Source organism: Danio rerio, chromosome 8 (genome assembly GCF_049306965.1).
Source record: "Danio rerio strain Tuebingen ecotype United States chromosome 8, GRCz12tu, whole genome shotgun sequence".
Lineage (NCBI taxonomy): Eukaryota > Metazoa > Chordata > Actinopteri > Cypriniformes > Danionidae > Danio > Danio rerio.
The window spans coordinates 15,190,885-15,209,848 of record NC_133183.1 but is presented as its reverse complement, the minus strand read 5'-3'; the positions used below and the strand labels follow the sequence as shown (position 1 = coordinate 15,209,848).

At 32.9% G+C, this 18,964-nt stretch overlaps 1 protein-coding gene across 1 annotated transcript; it reads left to right on the top strand.

Moving 5' to 3' along the window:
- The first annotated feature begins 6,538 nt into the window (after positions 1-6,538).
- Positions 6,539-9,620, top strand: pimr106 (Pim proto-oncogene, serine/threonine kinase, related 106). The gene is made up of 7 exons (XM_021478378.3): positions 6,539-7,782; positions 8,174-8,268; positions 8,368-8,418; positions 8,537-8,915; positions 9,003-9,179; positions 9,269-9,357; positions 9,479-9,620. Exons 1-7 carry the CDS (start codon positions 6,849-6,851, stop codon positions 9,497-9,499), a joined length of 1,746 nt encoding a protein of 581 aa, XP_021334053.2. The 5' UTR covers positions 6,539-6,848; the 3' UTR covers positions 9,500-9,620.
- The last annotated feature ends 9,344 nt before the right edge of the window (positions 9,621-18,964 follow it).

The window sequence follows — 18,964 nt, the reverse complement described above, 5'->3', positions numbered from 1 at the left end:
GTAACCAGTGCTGTAGTTTTTAACTCAATGTCTTTGCAAACTTTTTTTGCATATGTGTTAAAAGTCTAATTTTACACAACTCTCATAGCATCTGTCACGATGCATACAGTAAAAGTCACAATATCCATTTCTACTGTCAATTTTCTTTAGTTCTCTCATTCTTCACAGTATATATTTATTTTTCACAAGAAGTATGACTCTACAAAGGCAAGGCAAGGCAAGGCAAGTTTATTTATATAGTACATTTCATACATAGTGTCAATTCAAAGTGCTTTATATAAACAGGAATAAAAGAGACATGTTTAAGAAAGATAAAAACAATAATAAAAAAATATTTTAAAAATGATAAAAACAGATCAAATGTGTTAAAACAAGTTATAAAAGAATGAAAAAGAAGAGAAAAACATAATACTGTGATCTGTCAATAGTGCGATCTGTCTACAAAACTAAATGAATATTTGCCACTAAAACTGCATTAATATCTTTTTGCAACAGTGTCTAATGTACTGTGTATTAGAAATGTTTTCTTTTGAACTGTCATGAAAGTTTGAGATGTAAATTTTTTGGTTTTAAACCAGACACAACCAACAATATCATGTATACCTTTTGTTCATTCTCTTTTTCAAATGAAAGAGAAATTATGAAATTGTACGTCAGTGCATCTTTAAAACTAAATTGGGCGAAAATTTTAAGGTTGTCTTTCTAAACTGACTACAAACCCGTTATACATGAGAACTGTGTGTTATTGGGTTGTTTTAAACGTTAACCAACTTTAATAAATGATCTACAGTTTATACCTTTATGCTTTAGACAAGTAACCAATCCTTGACACACTATGCAACATTCTAATTTTCTAAATATTTAAATATACATTTGGCATTAATACAGGGCTTTAATCAGTTTCGACAATGTTTCTATGATTTGTTTCACACCATCATGTTTTCCACCTAGCTCAATTTTTAACTTTTTTACAGGAAAGGCATAGACACTTGAGTTGATAAACTTTTATTTCAAGTAAATATACACTGAAATAGAGTAGTACATAATGAACAAACATGGATTGCATTACCATAATAAAGACAAATTAACTAAGAAAAAAAATACATATATACTGTCATACATTGAAAAAAAAACAAGGTACAACACCAGAACAATAAAGACATTACTGAATATTACCAAACAACAAAGAAATGCTGCTAAAAGCATTCTGTCATGTTCTAGTATGTGGCTGGTCATAACTTACACAGTCTCAGCAATATTTGTTATTTTGTTTTCTGAAACCAGTGACACACAAATATCTGCTATATATGTTGACATACATAGAACCTGCCTTACCCCCATCTCATCACTCAATTCAGTCAGCACCTCCAGAATTTTTGTATTGGTTGCACAGACAGCACCATTGCTATGAAAACACAGGTGTGTCAAATGATTTATCGTATCGGCCCATGAGTTTAAGGTCCCTCTCACAACGTCCATTTCTCTTGAGATTTTTCACACGTTTGCCATTTCCTGTACAATCATGTTTAGAATAACACGCATCATTAATGATCTTCTCCAGAAGAAAAACCCTATGGTCCCTATAATGCTGTTTAAACATGTTGTCCACAATAGACCTTATTTGACAATCAAAAACAGGGTTGCACTCGTACTCGGGCCTTTCATGCGCATTACCGTCAGTATTTTGAGAACAATAGCAATCAACCATCTTTGCATGGTGGCTGTCAGAAAAAAAATCTGAAAATATTTTTAAGAAAACGTTTTTTCTTTAATCACAATACAAAGTTTGTCCCATAATCTGTTTAGATCATATAAAGTAGTACCTTAAAGATGCGGCCTGTGTCCTTAAACAGCGATAGTTCAGCCCTAATAGTTCAGTGCAAACAAGACCAAAGTAGGGGCGGTGGTCCTCAAAGATAGTACCTTTTTATGTCTTTAATCTTCTTTTTACTCCTGATCAATTGGTTCTTGTAGAAAGCTTTAGGATCAGTGACTGTAGCCAGAAGCATTACTTCTTGGTAGCTGGAAGTAATAATGGGCCGCTTTATCTACGCATTCAAACAGGCCCGCCTTCACTCACGGGGCGGTACTATGAACATCTGCTATGGTGTCATAAAACTCATGATAGTTGACATCTTGTCTTTTATTTAAGACATAGGCGTGATGATGTAGGGATACCTATTTTAAAAATAAAAATACAGAGTCATACCGTAAATATATTCACAATGAAAGATTTTAGAGAACTAATATTATAGATTTTTTACATTTCATGGAAGTTTTAGGTTGACAAAATATAATGCACAGCTGAAGTCATCTCAAAACTCATTGCCAAAATGGACAATACAATTAATTTGAATGTTTTAAGCAAATATGTACAGTCTTTTCAACATTATTCTGCAGTTTGAATTGTTCAATACAATTGTTTATTTGGATTCCTATTAGGGCTCAAAGCAGTCACATATTTAACTGAAATTTGCATCTTTCATGATAGTGTTCTTTTTCAAAGAATGATTGAGAAGAAATAGGATTACATCTATACTTGCATATTCATTTGGAATTTAAGTGAAACATACTTGTAAGAAAATACAATTAAATTTATGAAATAACCCATATTCCATAACTTATTACAATGCCTTTGAGGTCAAGAAAGAGATCAAGTTTAGGACCCATTACCTCATATTTGGTTATTAGATAAAAGTTATTTTAAAAAGTCAAGTTTGGTTAAAAACCTAGGCTTTCTTAAATTTGTTCTGTTAAAACATAAAGAAATTTAAAAAATCAAGTTATGCATTATACGTTCTGGAGATATATAAACATACACTTTACCATCAGATAATCTACGAATAACAATATTCACCAATTTTATACAAAGGGTACCAAAACCGTTTGCTTATGTTTGTTGCAGAGTAGCAATAAGATGTTTTTTTGTTTTATTTTTATGTTATGTGATACTAAATCTATTTTCTGGCCTATAATTTTAGTGATATACTTATGATAAAGTTGAAATAAAAAAGCTGATACATTTAGTTAAACATCATGTGCTTGACATTTTGGTAAATAGTTAAAGCTTCTGATTGTACTAATTGAATATTTAGCATTTTGAAAGGTAAATATGTGTCAGGGTATGTAAAGCTGACACCTCTAACTTGTTTGGTTGAGATTTGTGGAATGTTTCCACAAATTGAAATATTAAAGTGTTTTTCTTATTCACTATTCTGCAACTTTGATGCAACATTGTAACATTGTTAGAAATATAAAAAAGTACATGTCATACTGTTTTGTAAAAACAGACAGTCATATCAGTAAAGAACTACACTTCCTGAGACAAACACTTTGTTTTGCTGTAAATCTAAAATTTTTTAATGTATCGGTCAGGATGTAAGCATACAACTTACATATAACTGACTTTTTGTACGACAATCTTTCGATGAACATGTTTACATTATATTGTGACATTTTTAGAGTGGTATTTGAAATAGTTACAATATCACAGATGTAAAGTACTCGAACAATGTATGAACAATGTTAGCTGATTGCTGTACTTAAGTACTACTTTTATGTTTTGTACCCTACTTGAGTACAGTTAAAATTAATGTTTACTTTTACTTCATTACTTTTTTAAAAACAGTATTTTTTTTTACAACTTTCAATTTTATTTATTCTCAAAAAAAAGTTCCTCACTCCTAACAAAACGACAAAGCTGCTTAAATTAATGTTATTTACTTTGTAATTGACATTCATTTCAATATTCCATCAAACTGGTCAGACATGCTCTTCGATTGTTTAGAAGTCATGTCCTGTCACATTGAGCTCTACAATACACATCAACCCCAGTAAGTCTGCTATCAGTACACTTCTGTTAAGCAGTTCATAAGAAAATATACATTCAGTCCATTGTCTGTGTACACATCCACATAATTTTATTTAGATGCCGCACAGAAATAAACTTAAACCTCACTTAAGTATATTTAAACTTATACAAACAGAAAGCGTTTAGTTATTTGTCCTACAGTATGCTTGGTCATTGTTTTACGCGTACAATTTTATTACAGTACGTGTTCTAAGTAAATTTGGTTAGTAGTTATTTTGACACCCTTTGATTAATTGGGCACATTATTTTTCTACATAACATGTATTAAGACAGAGAATAAATTAGTTTGAGTCGACTTAACTGAAATGAACTCCGAACATGTCAAATCTTTATAAAAGACGGTAATCTTATAATTACACAAATTTAACTGCTTACTGCAGTGAGAAAAATATTAAAATGAAATCACAAAAACATAAAAAGTAAAATTTATTGATTTTTTGTCTGGTTTTCATGCGCAAGTGTTACTATATTGGAAAATGTTGTACAAGCACAATTTTACTCCACATAATGTTATCATTTGGAATAACAGGTGTGTTCTACATGAGAGGAAATCTTTATTTTTTAAAGACTGGTTTGACAAAGGAATTTGGAATGTAATTCATTTAATGGATGATGATGGTGATATGTTGAGCTATGATCATTTTAAGTTAAAATTCAATTGTAATTGTGCACATAGAGAATTTTCTTTGGTTGTCAAAGCTATTAATGTAGCTTTGAGGAATTTAGTTAAAGGTATAGTGCAATACTCCTCTGTAATACCTACACTAGTTGATTTGTTTATAAATAATTATTCATTTTGGGATATTAAATGTAACAACAAGGTCTTGAGATCACTACTGACAAAAGAATATTTTCCTCTTCCTGTTAAAAGAAAAGTTTTATCTGAGAGATTTTCTAAAGCGGACACTATTGAAATTAGAAAAAGATACCTGTCATTTCCCTTGTTACCTAAAATGAAAGAAGTACATTTCAAAACAATTAATGACATCTATCCATCTAACGAATTTCTTAGAATAAGATTTCATTTAGACAGTAATATTGTATTTTTTTGCTTGAAAGATATAGAATCACAGGAACATATTTTTTTATAGTTGTTCCAGTGTCAAATCCTTTTGGGACAGATTGTATTAGTGGTTGATAACTAAAAATGTAACACCTGCGTTTGACTATCACATTGTGAAATTTGGCATTTTTATGAAAAACAAGGAAGTTGAATTTCTATGTAATAATATGTCGATTGTAGCAAAATTTCATGTACACAAATGTAGATTTGTTAACGTTTCTTCTTGTTTCAAAGCATTTAAAAATGATTTCAATATGTCATATAAATCTATAAAACAAGTAAAAACAAAAGGTGCCTTAAAGCTCTCTAAGCTTTTGTCAACATATATGGACTGACCCCTCTGAATGTAATGTATTTTCTTTTGTATTATTTAAGGTTTATTTTTATGTTATTATTAATTTGTACTGTTTTGTTTATTATATGCTGCTTGGTTATAATGTTATATATGTTTAACAATGGAAGTTGAAAATGCCTGTTTGTTATTTGAAGTTTAAATAAAAAAATACATTTAAAAAAAGTTTGTCTAGACAATAGTAAAATACGAGATTGCTAGAATATAAATGTGTCAATGTGGGAATGGATATAAACAATTTAGCAATATATATAAACATGTAGCCTATCAAAAAATAGAAGTGAAAGTCACTGATGATATTTTAAGCATGAGGATTAAAATATCAGCCATACTTATTAGAGTCGAGTCAAACCATTCATTTATACATTCATTAAAGAATTTACCCATACAAAATGTCAACCTCAACACTACCAGTGAAACATATACACACGCACGCAGTACAATAAAGAATGAATGAATAAAAAGGGAGCAACATTATTATGTCAATAGAAAAAAAAAAGCATGCATCCAAAATCAAAAGAATGCTGAGTTTATACGAAGGACGAAACCGGCAAAAATAAATAAATAAATGAATAAATGCGCAAATAAATAAAGAAATTGGAGAATACATTTACATTTCTGCAAAAATAAAACAAAATAAAAAAAGAATAACTAAATACGCGCATATATACATAAATAAGCATTGAAATCTATAAATTCCTGTATAAATAAAATAATTAATAAATAAATACGCAAATAAATAAATGAGTAAATAAATCCATGAATGCAGGCATAAAATAAATAAATACGCAAATAAACAAATAAATAAATAAATGTCTGCATAAATAAAAATGGATAAAAACGAAAATATATAAATAAATAAGTAAATAATTTCTGCATAATTAAAACAAAGCATAAATAAATAGGAAAATATATGCATAAAGAAGACTATAAATAATAAAATAAAATAAATAAATAAATAAATAAATAAAAAATAAATAAATAAACAAAAAAGCTAATATAACAATAAATAAGTAAATAAATCCACAAATTCCTGCATAAATAAAGCAAATAAATATGCAGGAATTTACGAATTTATTTATGAACTTATTTATTTATTTGTTTTTACCTATTTTTGTATAGTTTTTGAAGGTTTCGTCTTCTATAGGTTTTTAGTAAAATAGTAAAAAAGTAAAATAGTGAAAAACAAATGTTTTTCAATGATTTTTATTGTTACAACTGTTTATTTTAATTAATTTCGATTTTTAGTTCGTTGTAAAACTGACGCAGAATTCATTTCATTAAGGCATAACGCTGGTGTTTTACAAGTTTAGCCTGTTTACCGGGCAGCCGCTTGCATACAGGCTATGAGTATGTGTGATCAGTTATTGATTGATTATAAGGCATATACTTTATGCAAAAACAATATGGCACTTTCAAATGGCCACAGAAACGCTCCACAGAAACGGCCCAGCATGCGTCACATTTAGAATTGAATGTGAATGTTCGAAAGGTGACATCATAGCTAAGAGAATGCGAATGCAACTCTGACTTTGGCATTCTGCGGTTAAACTAGTTGAGCGATGGGTCAACGTAATTGTCGTTGCAAAAAGGCAAACAATGATTTTGAGCGTGTGCACGTTTACCATCACGATGCACCGCCACAGCTCACCAATTTGGTGGAAGCTCATAAACATCCTGTTGGCGTAGGTGAAGATAGTGCGAGTGAGGGGAAAAATAAAAAGAGAAAGGAGGCCAACCGTAAAAAGAAAAGAAGGTTCAAGTTGTGGCGGTGGTTCTCCTGTCTGAGAGCTGCTGAAAAAAATAGTACATTTCAGGTTGATGGAGAGGCTCAGGACACTGGGGCAACTGCAGCACCACCTGAAGTACAACCTTCCTCCTCTTCAGGTGACGGATCTCTACAGCAGGTCATTCATACTGTAGACCTCAATCTTCAGGAACCTTCAGCCAGTGACCCTGAAGTCTATCCAACAGTAAAGACACATCTTACTGTTCAACCTGATGTCCTCCGTTCTCTTTTTCTGAGCAGCAATACTGCTCAGACTTCATTCGACTGGAACTTTGACATCAGCCAGACTCCATTGCTTAGTCATGACTATTGTGATGGCCTGGCTCTAGCACGCACCACATCAAGGTGGAGCAATGATTTTACTAAGACTTCAGCACACACCATGTCAGATTGGAGCATTGATAAGATCAAAACTCCAACACGCACCACATCAGATTTTAGTACTGATGCTACCCGAACTCCGGTACACAACGTGTCAGTCTGGAGTATTGATGTCACCCAGCCTCCATTACACTCATCCACTTCTGATTGTTGTAACAATGCCACTGAGATTCCAGTGCCCGATGCTTCCGAGGGGAGTGCCAATTTCCCTCAGATTTCACAGCACACAACGTCAGACTGGAGCATCAATGGTGGTCAAGCTCCAGTCTGCACACAGGCCTCTGTTTCAAAACAAATAGAGAATAATGGAAAGATGACAAGTCAGGGTAAGTTGACTGTCCCTTAAACACACCACACACACACACACACACACACACACACACACACACACACACACACACACACACACACACACACACACACACACACACACACACACACACACACACACACACACACACACACACACACACACACACACACACACACCTGCAATACTATATCAGGCCATTTTAATGTTTCCATTTGTGACCCTGGACCACAAAACCAGTCTTAAGTTGCACAAGATACATTTTTGGCAATAGGTAAAACTAAAGCTTATTTATTCAACATTCAGACCTCATTTTCAAAAAATGTACACTGATTAAGTAAAACATTTTGTCCTGTTTTACACTGGTTGATATTTCATATTACTTAACCTTGGTTTTGTTTTAATAGTCATCAATTCTTGCCACTATCTGATCGATGACATGCTGGGTGAAGGATCCTTTGGAACTGTGTACAAGGGGCGACGTCTACACGATGACTTAAAGGTGCCTTTCATTTTTCTGGATTGGATAAATAGTAACAAATACAATATGTTAGCTGTACAATCATTCTTACTTACACTTTGCTTATTTCTTGTTTATTAGGTTGCAGTGAAATTTGTCACAAAGACGGAAGATGTGGAATACATATGTATCGTAAGTGATTTCTCATAAGACAAGCTACTGTTGTCGAAATTTTGTGAAATTATGATTCAATTCATAATCTATAAAAGATATATCTATCTAAACATCATAAAAAATGTATTTCCTGTAGTCGGGTCATTCAGAGCCCTTTCCTCTTGAAGTTGCACTTCTCATCCTCGCCCATGGAGTATCCAGCGTTCCAGAAATAATCCAGCTTCTGGACTGGCAGGACCAGGAGGACCATTATATAATGGTGTTGGAATACCCTTCACCCTGTGAGGACCTATATGCTTTCACAGAAAGCTATGGAGGATCCATAAGTGAAGATTTAGCGCGTGTTGTTATGCAGCAGGCAACTCAAGCTGCATACATGTGCTGCCGCAATGGTGTTCTACATCGCGATATCAAACTTGAAAATCTACTAATCAACAAGGAGACTCATAAAGTCAAATTAATAGACTTTGGGTGTGGAGACCTTCTCAAGAAATTACCCTACGATACATTTGCCGGTATGTATTAACCCTTAAGCTGTGAAAAACAATATTCTGACTTTATAGCAACAAATGCTAATTGATGCAAAAATCTTTTACCTTTAGGCACCCTTGAGTACTGCCCCCCAGAGTTTGAGGAAACGGGTGAATACAATGGGAAGCCGGCAACAGTCTGGTCCCTTGGCATCCTCTTGTTCGTATTGGTGTGTGAGGACTTTCCCAACCCTCAAGAACTGCACATGATCAATGAGAACAACTTCTCCAAAGCTGGCTTGTCCGATGGTAAGCTCTTTATTTCAAAGACTCTTACATGCAACATCAAAGGAGGTGTGAAGTTCAAGGTAAACAGATGTTTCAACTGTTTTTCACAGAATGCTGTCAGTTGATTAGTTGCTGTCTCCAGCAAAAGCCAGAGCAGCGGATTCAATTAAAAGAGATTCTTCTCCACGAATGGTTCAAGGTATGAAGCCTAAGCAGAGTATTTTGGGAGGGTTAATTCAAACACAAGACTATGGATGTTAGCTTAGAGAATATTAGATTTGGATTGACTTTTGATAAACTAATTGCTGTTTTTATTTTAGGACACCAACCTGGAGAACTGAAGAACAGCCACCCTACATGTTATTGTCTTGAGAGGAACGTTTCAGGCTGTTTGAGGCAGGAAATCTTGAGCAGGAGGTGGCTCCTCTCAAAACAAACAATAAAACATATGCATTAATTGAACTCTTGTGAAGAGTATTATTTGACAAAAACAATTCTAGGAGAGCACATATTTACATAGTACTGTGAATCTTGTTTCTGTCATGTATGATAAGTATGCAATGCATTTCTTGTGTCATGCTATTCTTACAGTTAAAAAGATGACTAGAGGCTGCATATTGACACAATAAACGTGTCAAAAAAGTCACCAACACAAAACAGCTGATGATAAACATCATTTTAAGCTGTAAAATGACATCACATTTCCACTCTGAAAATGAATATTTAAAATAACAGACACTTCCCTGCCACATGTATTTGTTCTTCAGACATCTCACCAAGCAATGACACGTTTAAATGCTGTCTAATAGACTCTAAACGTCTGGCCAAAAGAAGGCTAAATTTGGGTAGGCAGTGCAAATCTATATGGCTACTTGATGACTTGATTTATAGATAATTATTCATTCATTCATTTTCCTTCGGCTTAGTCCCTTTATTAATCAGGGGTTGCCACAGCGGAAAGATCTGCTAACTTATCCAGTATATGTTTTACACAGCAGATGTCCTTCCAGTCACAACCAAGTAAACTCCTATACACTCACATTCACACACATACACTATGGCTAATTTAGACTGTGGCTTCTTCAATTCAGTTTCCCCTACCTGTACTGTGGGGGAAACTGGAGCACCCGGAGGAAACCCACATGAACATAGAGAGAACATGCAAACTCCACGAAGAAACGCCAAGTGACCCAGCTTGGTCCCGCTAGGAAGCCAGCGACCACCTTGCTGTGCAGCAACAGTGCTAACCACTGAGCCTCCATGCCACCTTATAAGCAGTTAGATGTTTTTCAAACACACACAAAAACGTTTGTTTTTTTTCCCTTCGCAAGTTGAATAACTGTGCATAGGTCAATTCAAACATAATACATCTAGATATGTTTATATCATGTTTAGAGTTTTTGGCCATAAATACTTAAACAATGACAATATGTGGGCTTGAAATTGCTAATTTTAAAATTTTGTTTTAAATTTTTTATTTTCTGTGCAAATACAAAAAACATAAATAAATAAAAAAAAAATTGTGAAAATGGCAATGCCATGTGAAAGCAAATCCGAGCAGCAAACCCGGATTTCACAATCTCCAGGGCCCGGTTTTTCAAAAGTAATCCACAAGGATTTTGGATAAGGGATTGGATCAAATCTTGAAAATGGGTTTTTCAAAAGAAAAAACGGATTACATAATCAGATTAGATCACGTAATCTAATCTTGGTTTTGATTTGGATAGTTTGGGTTTTTCAGACCTTTTTTGTAGGATCTGGATCACTTTGATCCAAAAAACCTGGATTAAACTGATCCCATCAGAAGGGTGGATTTAGCGTGGATTTCATGCCCAAAATGTAATTAAAACCTAAAAAAATGTATTAAATAAAACTATATTGGATCATGCAGAATCTTACGAGATATACTATTTATTCATAACGTTTTAATTTTATTTGTTCATCTGTCAGGCTATAGTGATTATAGGCTTTAACGTACACTGTTAACCCTTACTGTAGATTATGCAGTAAATAACTGTAAAATAGCCAGTGTTTTGCTGTAATAAAAGGAAACAGTATTTTACAGTAAAAGGAGCAGGATTTGTATGAAATTTTGTAGTGCAAAGAATAAATTACAGTAATTTATTTTATGTACCCATTACAGATAGTTACTGTGATAATAAATGGTAAATTACTGCTCAACCATTATTACCCCATGTACTCTGATGCTTTATGTTGCTATATATATATATATATATAGTTCAGTTTTGGTATGTGTATGGTCAGTATTGAGGAGAAAGTGAGGCAATGCATTGATGATAAGATAAATTTCTCTGCAGCCATCTCTGTGTTTTCTTTGGTTCCTTTTATGTTTTTAACATTGAGTATCAGGAGTCAACCAATGTCAATGTCACAGAGCTAATTAAAAGGTAAAGATATCGACCTATATATTACCTATAGTAATATATTTTACTATAGGTTTGGAACAACATGAGGATCAGATTATTATTATTTTTTTTTTACTTGTTTGCTTTGGATGAAGTTTTTATATTTTTATTGTTTTTATTCAATGATATGTGCATGATTGTGATAAATGTAGGCAATTCCTTTGAAAATATGCTATGTACCAGGGATGTCAAACTCCTGAAAGGCCACAGCCCAGCAGAATTTAGTTCCAGCCCTGCTTCAACACACTACCTTTAGATTTAGTTTGATCAGGTGTGTTTAATTAGTATAACTGCACTGTTACTCTGGCTATTTTACAGTTATTTACTGCACAATCTACAGTGTTTTGCTGTAATAAAAGGAAACATTTATTATTTATTAACACATTATTTTACTGTAAAAGGAGTAGACTTTGTATGAAATTGTGTAGTGCAAAAAATAAATTACAGTAATTTACTTTATGTACTCATTACAGATAGTAACTGACAATAAATAGCAAATTACTGTTCAACCATTACTGTCCCATCTTCTCTGATGGTTTATGTTGCTATTTATAGAGATGTGCATTTTAAAGGCAGAAATTAATGATTTAGGCATCACCACACACTCCCACGGGCTGTCTGTCTTCTTCTAAACACAAAGGTGTTAGAAAGAGTTTTCAGAAAATGCTGGCCCTTTAAGGGAGCCAGGTGTTTGATTTGTTTACTGCTGAGTGTGCTCTATTCTCTGTCCATCAATTCAGATGTAGAGTCTGATATGTATTAGGCTTTAAATAAGAATCTACAACGAGTAAATAAAATGTGTTCAAATGTTTTTGAGGGTTTCTATAATAAGGCTGTGTTTTAAGTTATATTGTTGTTATCTTGAACTGTGTACTTGAAAGCTACATTGTTAGCTAGTTAGCCTCTCCTCATATAACTTCTTACATTACTTTTGTCTAAGTATATGTATTTATTGGATATTGGATATTGCATACTGCCATAATGTACAGATGCTAACAGTTGTATGTATCTTTCTGGCAACTAAGCCAAAATTAAATTCCATCATCTCTGTAAGGTAACATGTGCACATCATCACAGGGAATCACAAAAACATGATACACATAGCCATCCACACACAAAAGCTCCACTGTCAGGTCACAGGTTGTGAGTTTGTTGCCAAGTATTTTTCAGAGCAGTGTTTCCACCTATGAATTTATATTAGAAACAATAAAAGTTTGTTGTCATGAGATAATTATAACAATAAAAGATTGGATCCTTTGGTTTTTCGTTGTTGCCAACTTTATTTTTATTTTTTATAATTATTTTAAACTTTTTATTGAGATTTAACACAGTTTTTAATTACTTAAAACTTTAAAATTTAAAATAATTATGTTGTGTTTTTTGCTGTTCATTTGCTGATCTACCTTCCTGCAGATTCCAGTTGCTATCCATATCAAACACACCTAAACCAATTCATTAGGACCTAAACACCACTTGATAATTACAGGCAGGTGTGTTCGATATGGGTAGCAACTGAAATCTGCAGGAAGGTAGATATCCAGGAACCGGATTGAGCACCCCTGCTATATACCATGGGGGTCAAACTCCAAGTTCCTGGAGAACTGCAGCAGCAGAATTCAGTACCCACCCTGCTTCAACATTACCTGTAGATTTCTAACAAGCCTTAATTAGTTTGATCAGGTGTGTTTAACTAGAGTAACAGCTTAAAGTCCCGGTCACACTGCACTTTTCTCCCTATAGACTTCGATTCATACGCATGTGAGTACTGCAGACCTGGAATAATAGCTCATGCGACAAATTTCATAATTCGCAGCATTGGAAAGTTCAAGCTTGGAGAACGCTGACATGCAAAATCACATCATGTGATTGCTTGATACCAATCAAAGATCAAAACGTGACCTCTCTGGCTTGCTTTTTCAATCTCTAATTATTTTGTTGAATTCCACTACTCGCGTTGTTTAATTCCACTTCGCAGTGCAGTATGACAGAATTTCGCATGCTCAAACGTTAGTGTGACCGCAGCCTTACTGTGCAGACCTGTAATCTGCAAGACAATAATTATATCTGCTGATTTCTTAATTTTGTTATACTTTTTCTGTTATTTATTTGTTTGGTGCCAAAACAATAAAATAAATTTGCCTGAAAAATGTTATGCCTTCTATTTTTTTAATAACAGCTAAGAATACTGATTAATTTTAGTAACACTACAATAACTATATATTACATACTATTAATGTGTTTGCAGTATAATGCTGTGATTTGTAACACTACAATACAGTAATTAACTGTACACAGTTTCCAGTTAGTTACCACTGCTGCTCTATTACAGTAATTAACTGGCAACAAAGTTGCCAGCTACTCACTGTATCGGTTCAGTTACAGTAAATAACTGGCAACACTGTTGCCAGTTACTTACTGTAACTGAACTTTTACAGTGAGTGGCTGGCAACAGTGTTGCCAGTATTCTACTGTGAAATCAACCCGGTAAGGTCTAAAAGTGTATTTAGCCTTTCAGTATAGGCCTACAGCAAAATAGAAAGAGTTTGGCCTCATAAAACAATCCCCCAAACAGCTGTCAAAATTTACCAAAAACGATACATTTTATTCTGTTACTAATTGATATATATATATTCATCACAATGGAAAATATTTTTGTGTTTAGAATATTTATTAGTGATGCATGCAATGATTACAGAATAACAAAAAAAAAATGCAAAGAATGGCAATGGCAATTTGAAACTTATTATAAATATCCTCAATGTACAGTGTTGTAGATCTCAGATGAGCGGACTGCTGGAAGAGGTTGGGGTGGGGTTTTTCTTGCTTTTATTATTTATTATTATAATTATTTTATTATTTATAAAATTTTCTTAGTTTTCATTTCAAATAAAAATAAATTTATATTTACCCCACACTGGCTATTTTACTTGTTGCTCTTTACATAGGCCTATCTATCCATCTACATTGTGATTGAACACTGGTAATCCAGATTTAGTGATCCTAAAAAGTTCCTATCCGGATCAGAATGATCCAATCCAATGTTGCTTTGAAAAACTGGCTCAAAAAGTAAGCTGGATTACGTGATCACGGATTGCAAAAACAGGATTACTAAATCCGGATCAATTTTATCCAGATTAAACCTTTTGAAAAACCGGGCCCAGATGCAAAAAGCTCTCGAGTAAAAAATTTTCAGAGCAAACGTATTTCTGCCACGTGTCGCGTGCACTGATCCACACGTGAGTCCAATTGCGCTCTTACAGCTGGAAAATTAAAACAAAACTTTTGTTGCAGCACATTATAAAATCACGACCCGTATCTCCAAAACAAATCTTATTCTTTTCCCACTTCTTTTGGCAACCCAACATGGCGTCTATCTGCCGTCTGAACACTGTTTCAGGTACAAACAGTCTTGTAAGCTAGCTTTCATATTAATGAAGTTGCACGGCATACACAATAGAGCGCGCTGATTGGTTTGAACCAAGTCTCTCATGAATGAATGCAGCACACTCAGAGACGTCACAAGGTACTCCCAGGTACAGACATAAAGTTTATTGGATGAATAACTTTAAGTACAATAGAGTTTTTGTCTGATCCTGCACCTGCTTCCAACCTGACTTACTGTTCAGGCTATGGCATTTTCTCGTGGCTGCAGTTGCAGGACACTTCTGGTGAGTATACTGTAAACATTTCACCCAGTTTTTATTTTCTTCTGTTTGTGAATACAGGAAAACACTGTTTTAAGTATGTTTCGCTTAAAATGTATACTAAATAGTTCATGGGAGCTGTTAATGTAGACAAATGAGACACATGATTATATTTAGAAAGACCAACTGAATTATTCTTTTTCTTTTTTCTCCACACAGATATTGTGAGGTGTTATTTGTTAGCTTGTTAAAGCTACTTGTAGTGTAAGTAAATAGTATGTTTAAATTTTGTTCTAAACTTTATTTTATTTCATTGAATACCAGGGGACTTAAAGACAGTATTAAGAGAAAAGCAATATTCTTATTTTGCAAAAGTCAACAGGCACAATGTATATTTTTACAAGAGACACATTCCAGCGCAGAGGACTCAACCTTCTGGAGAAAGCAATGGGGTGATACTATACTGTTTAGTCATGGAACTATAGATCTGCTGGCATAGTCATATGCTTGATTAACTGTCCTGGTAAAGTAGTTAAAGTGAAAGAAGATAAGGATGGACACTGGATTGCTGCAGTTTTGATGATTGAAGGTACTCCACTGATTCTTCTAAATGTTTACGGATATAATGGTCAATATAAAAACAAAATATTGCTGAATGCATTTCAGAAACTATTAGAGAGTTGAAAACATTTTTCCCAACTGAAAATATGGTGGTGACTTTAATTGTGTCCCTGATGAATGGATGGATAGATTTCCAACAAAATATGGTTATTATGAAATGAATGTATTACAAATGTTTGTATTAATACTTCCCTAATAGACGTTTGGAATCATGTTAATCCTGAAGTAAGGCAATATTCATGGATTAGATCCAATGGAAATTGTAAATCAAGAATAGATTTTTGGTTGGTAACCCAAGAAATTTTTAAATATGTTTTGCAAGCTAAAATCTCTGCAGCTCCTACAACTGATCATTGTGTAATTACTGTCACACTGATCCCAGGCTCTGAAAGAACATGTAGGCAAAAATATTGGAAATTTGATGCAAACTTGTTAAAAGAAGAATATTTTTGTGACATGGTTAAAAAAATCTTATATTCAATTATGACAAATGATGAGATTGATTCATATGGAAAGAAGTGGCAAATCTTTAAATATAAAGTGAGAATGTACTCAATTAATTATGGTAAAATATTGTGTAATAAGCAAAAAGAATTAGAAAAACAGCCGATGAAAGACATTAATGATTGTTGTAAAAAGGATTTATCATTAGAACCTAATAAAGAGGAAATGATTAGATTACAAACTAAATTAGACGATTTCTACTTAAATAGGGCACAAGGGGCATATATACGATCTAGAGCAAAATGGGTGGAAGCTGGTGTAAAAAACAGCTCTTATTTTAGTAGATTAGAAAAAAGTAGACAGAAATGCAATTACCACCTTAAATCTAAATAATAAAATTGTAACTGATCCAAAAGAAATAAGTAATGAGATTTTTAAATTTTATCAAAGCCTATATTCATCATCATTTTCCATGAAAGATTCTGAGAATTTCTTCAAAAATTCTATAATTTTATTCCTAAAATTGATGAAGATTTTAAAATGATATGTGACTCTGATTTAAAAATTGAAGAACTTGATGCTGCTATTAAAAAATGGCTTTAGGTAAATCACCAGGTCAAGATGGACTTGCAACTAACTTTTATCTTTTTTCTGGAATGATATAAGAGAAATGCTCTTTAAAGCACTAAAAGAATGTTTAGAAAGTAATACACTACTAACTACAATGAAACAGGCTATAATTATTTTCATACCTAAACCAAAAAAGACAATACTCTTATTGATAATTTAAGACCAATTACTTTACTTAACATTGATTACAAAATATTCACTCATGCATTAGCTAGTAGACTTAAAGGTGGTATAGGTAAAATTATTAGTGATACACAATCTGGGTTTCTTCCAAATCGACTAATACATAATAACATTTGCATGGTGTTAGATTTAGACTATTTACATTTGATAGAGGATGATGGTATAATACTATTTCTGGATTTTCTAAAAGCTTTTGATAAACTTGAACACCCTTTTGTTTTTCAGTCTCAACAATATTTTGGGTTTGGGACAAAATTTATTAATATTCTTTCAATGTTGACAATATAACAAATAACAAGTGCTGTTTTACTTCAATCGGGTACTACAAAGAGATTTGATATCAGAAGGGGAATACGACAGGGAGATCCAGTCAGCCCCCTTCTTTCTTACCTGCTGCCGAATTATTAGCACTGTATATTAAAAATATTAAGCCATTAAAAGTAGATCCTTGGTAATTACACAACTAGCTGATGATACAACTTGATTTCTGAAGGACTCTAATCAAATACCGATTGCCTTAAAGTCTATATCATTGTTTTCTAATGCTTCAGGGTTACATTTAAATTTGAAAAAAATGTGAGATTCTAACTCTTCACAATAATACATAAAACTCATTGTATAATATCCCAATTAAAAGCTAAATAACATACTTGGGAATAACTATTACAAAAAATTTTAGGGACAGGGAAAATAATAATATTTATACTGTTGTACAGAAAAATAAAAAAACATTAAGTAGCTGGTTACAAAGAAATATTTCAATTTTTGGGAGAATATTATTAACAAAAATGGAAGCAATATCAAGATTAATCTATCCAGCATTTTCCTTAGGTGTACCAGAAAGATGTATTAACAAATTAACAGAGTTCATTATGAGTTTATTTGGAACAATAAGCAACATTTAATTCGAAAAAATGATTTGGTAAAGTTATCAGAGGAAGGGGGGTTGAATGTTATTGATTTTGGCGTTATAAATGGAGTAATGAAGTTAAAATGGTTACAAAGCTTTGTTAAAGGTGAACCGTCTTTATGGTTTAGCATCCCTTTTCATATTTTTCAAAGGATCGGAGGAATTTCTTTTCTTCTAAAATGTGATTTTGACTTACTAAAATTGCCATTTAAATTGTCTGGTTTTCATGCAGAAGTGTTACTATATTGGAAGATGTTGTACAAGCACAATTTTACTCCACATAATGTTATCATTTGGAATAACAGGTGTATTTTTCTACATGACAGGAAATCTTTATTTTTTAAAGACTGGTTTGACAAAAGAATTTGGAATGTAATTCATTTAATGGATGATGATGGTAATATGTTGAGCTATGATCATTTTAGGTTAAAATTCAATTGTAATTGTGCATATAGAGAATTTTCTTTGGTTGTCAAAGCTATTAATGTAGCTTTGAGGAACTTAGTTAAAGGTATAGTGCAATACTCCTCTGTAATACCTACACTAGTTGATTTGTTTATAAATAATTATTCATTTTTGGATATTAAACGTAACAACAAGGTCTTGAGATCACTACTGACAAAAGAATATTTTCCTCTTCCTGTTAAAAGAAAAGTTTTATCTGAGAGATTTTCTAAAGCGGACACTATTGAAATTAGAAAAAGATACCTGTCATTTCCCTTGTTACCTAAAATGAACGAAGTACATTTCAAAACAATTAATGACATCTATCCATGTAACGAATTTCTTAAAATAAGATTTCATTTAGACAGTAATGCTTGTATTTTTTGCTTGAAAGATATAGAATCCCATGAACATCTTTTTTATAGTTGTTCCAGTGTCAAATCCTTTTGGGACAGATTGTATTAGTGGTTGATAACTAAAAATGTAACACCTGCGTTTGACTAT

Coding starts and splice junctions, on each gene's coding strand:
- pimr106 (XM_021478378.3), top strand. CDS start 6,849: ATGGGTCAACGTAATTGTCGTTGCAAAAAGGCAAACAATGATTTTGAG. Junction 8,916..9,002: donor ACCCTACGATACATTTGCCG/GTATGTATTAAC, acceptor TTTTACCTTTAG/GCACCCTTGAGTACTGCCCC. Junction 9,358..9,478: donor TTCTCCACGAATGGTTCAAG/GTATGAAGCCTA, acceptor TTTTTATTTTAG/GACACCAACCTGGAGAACTG.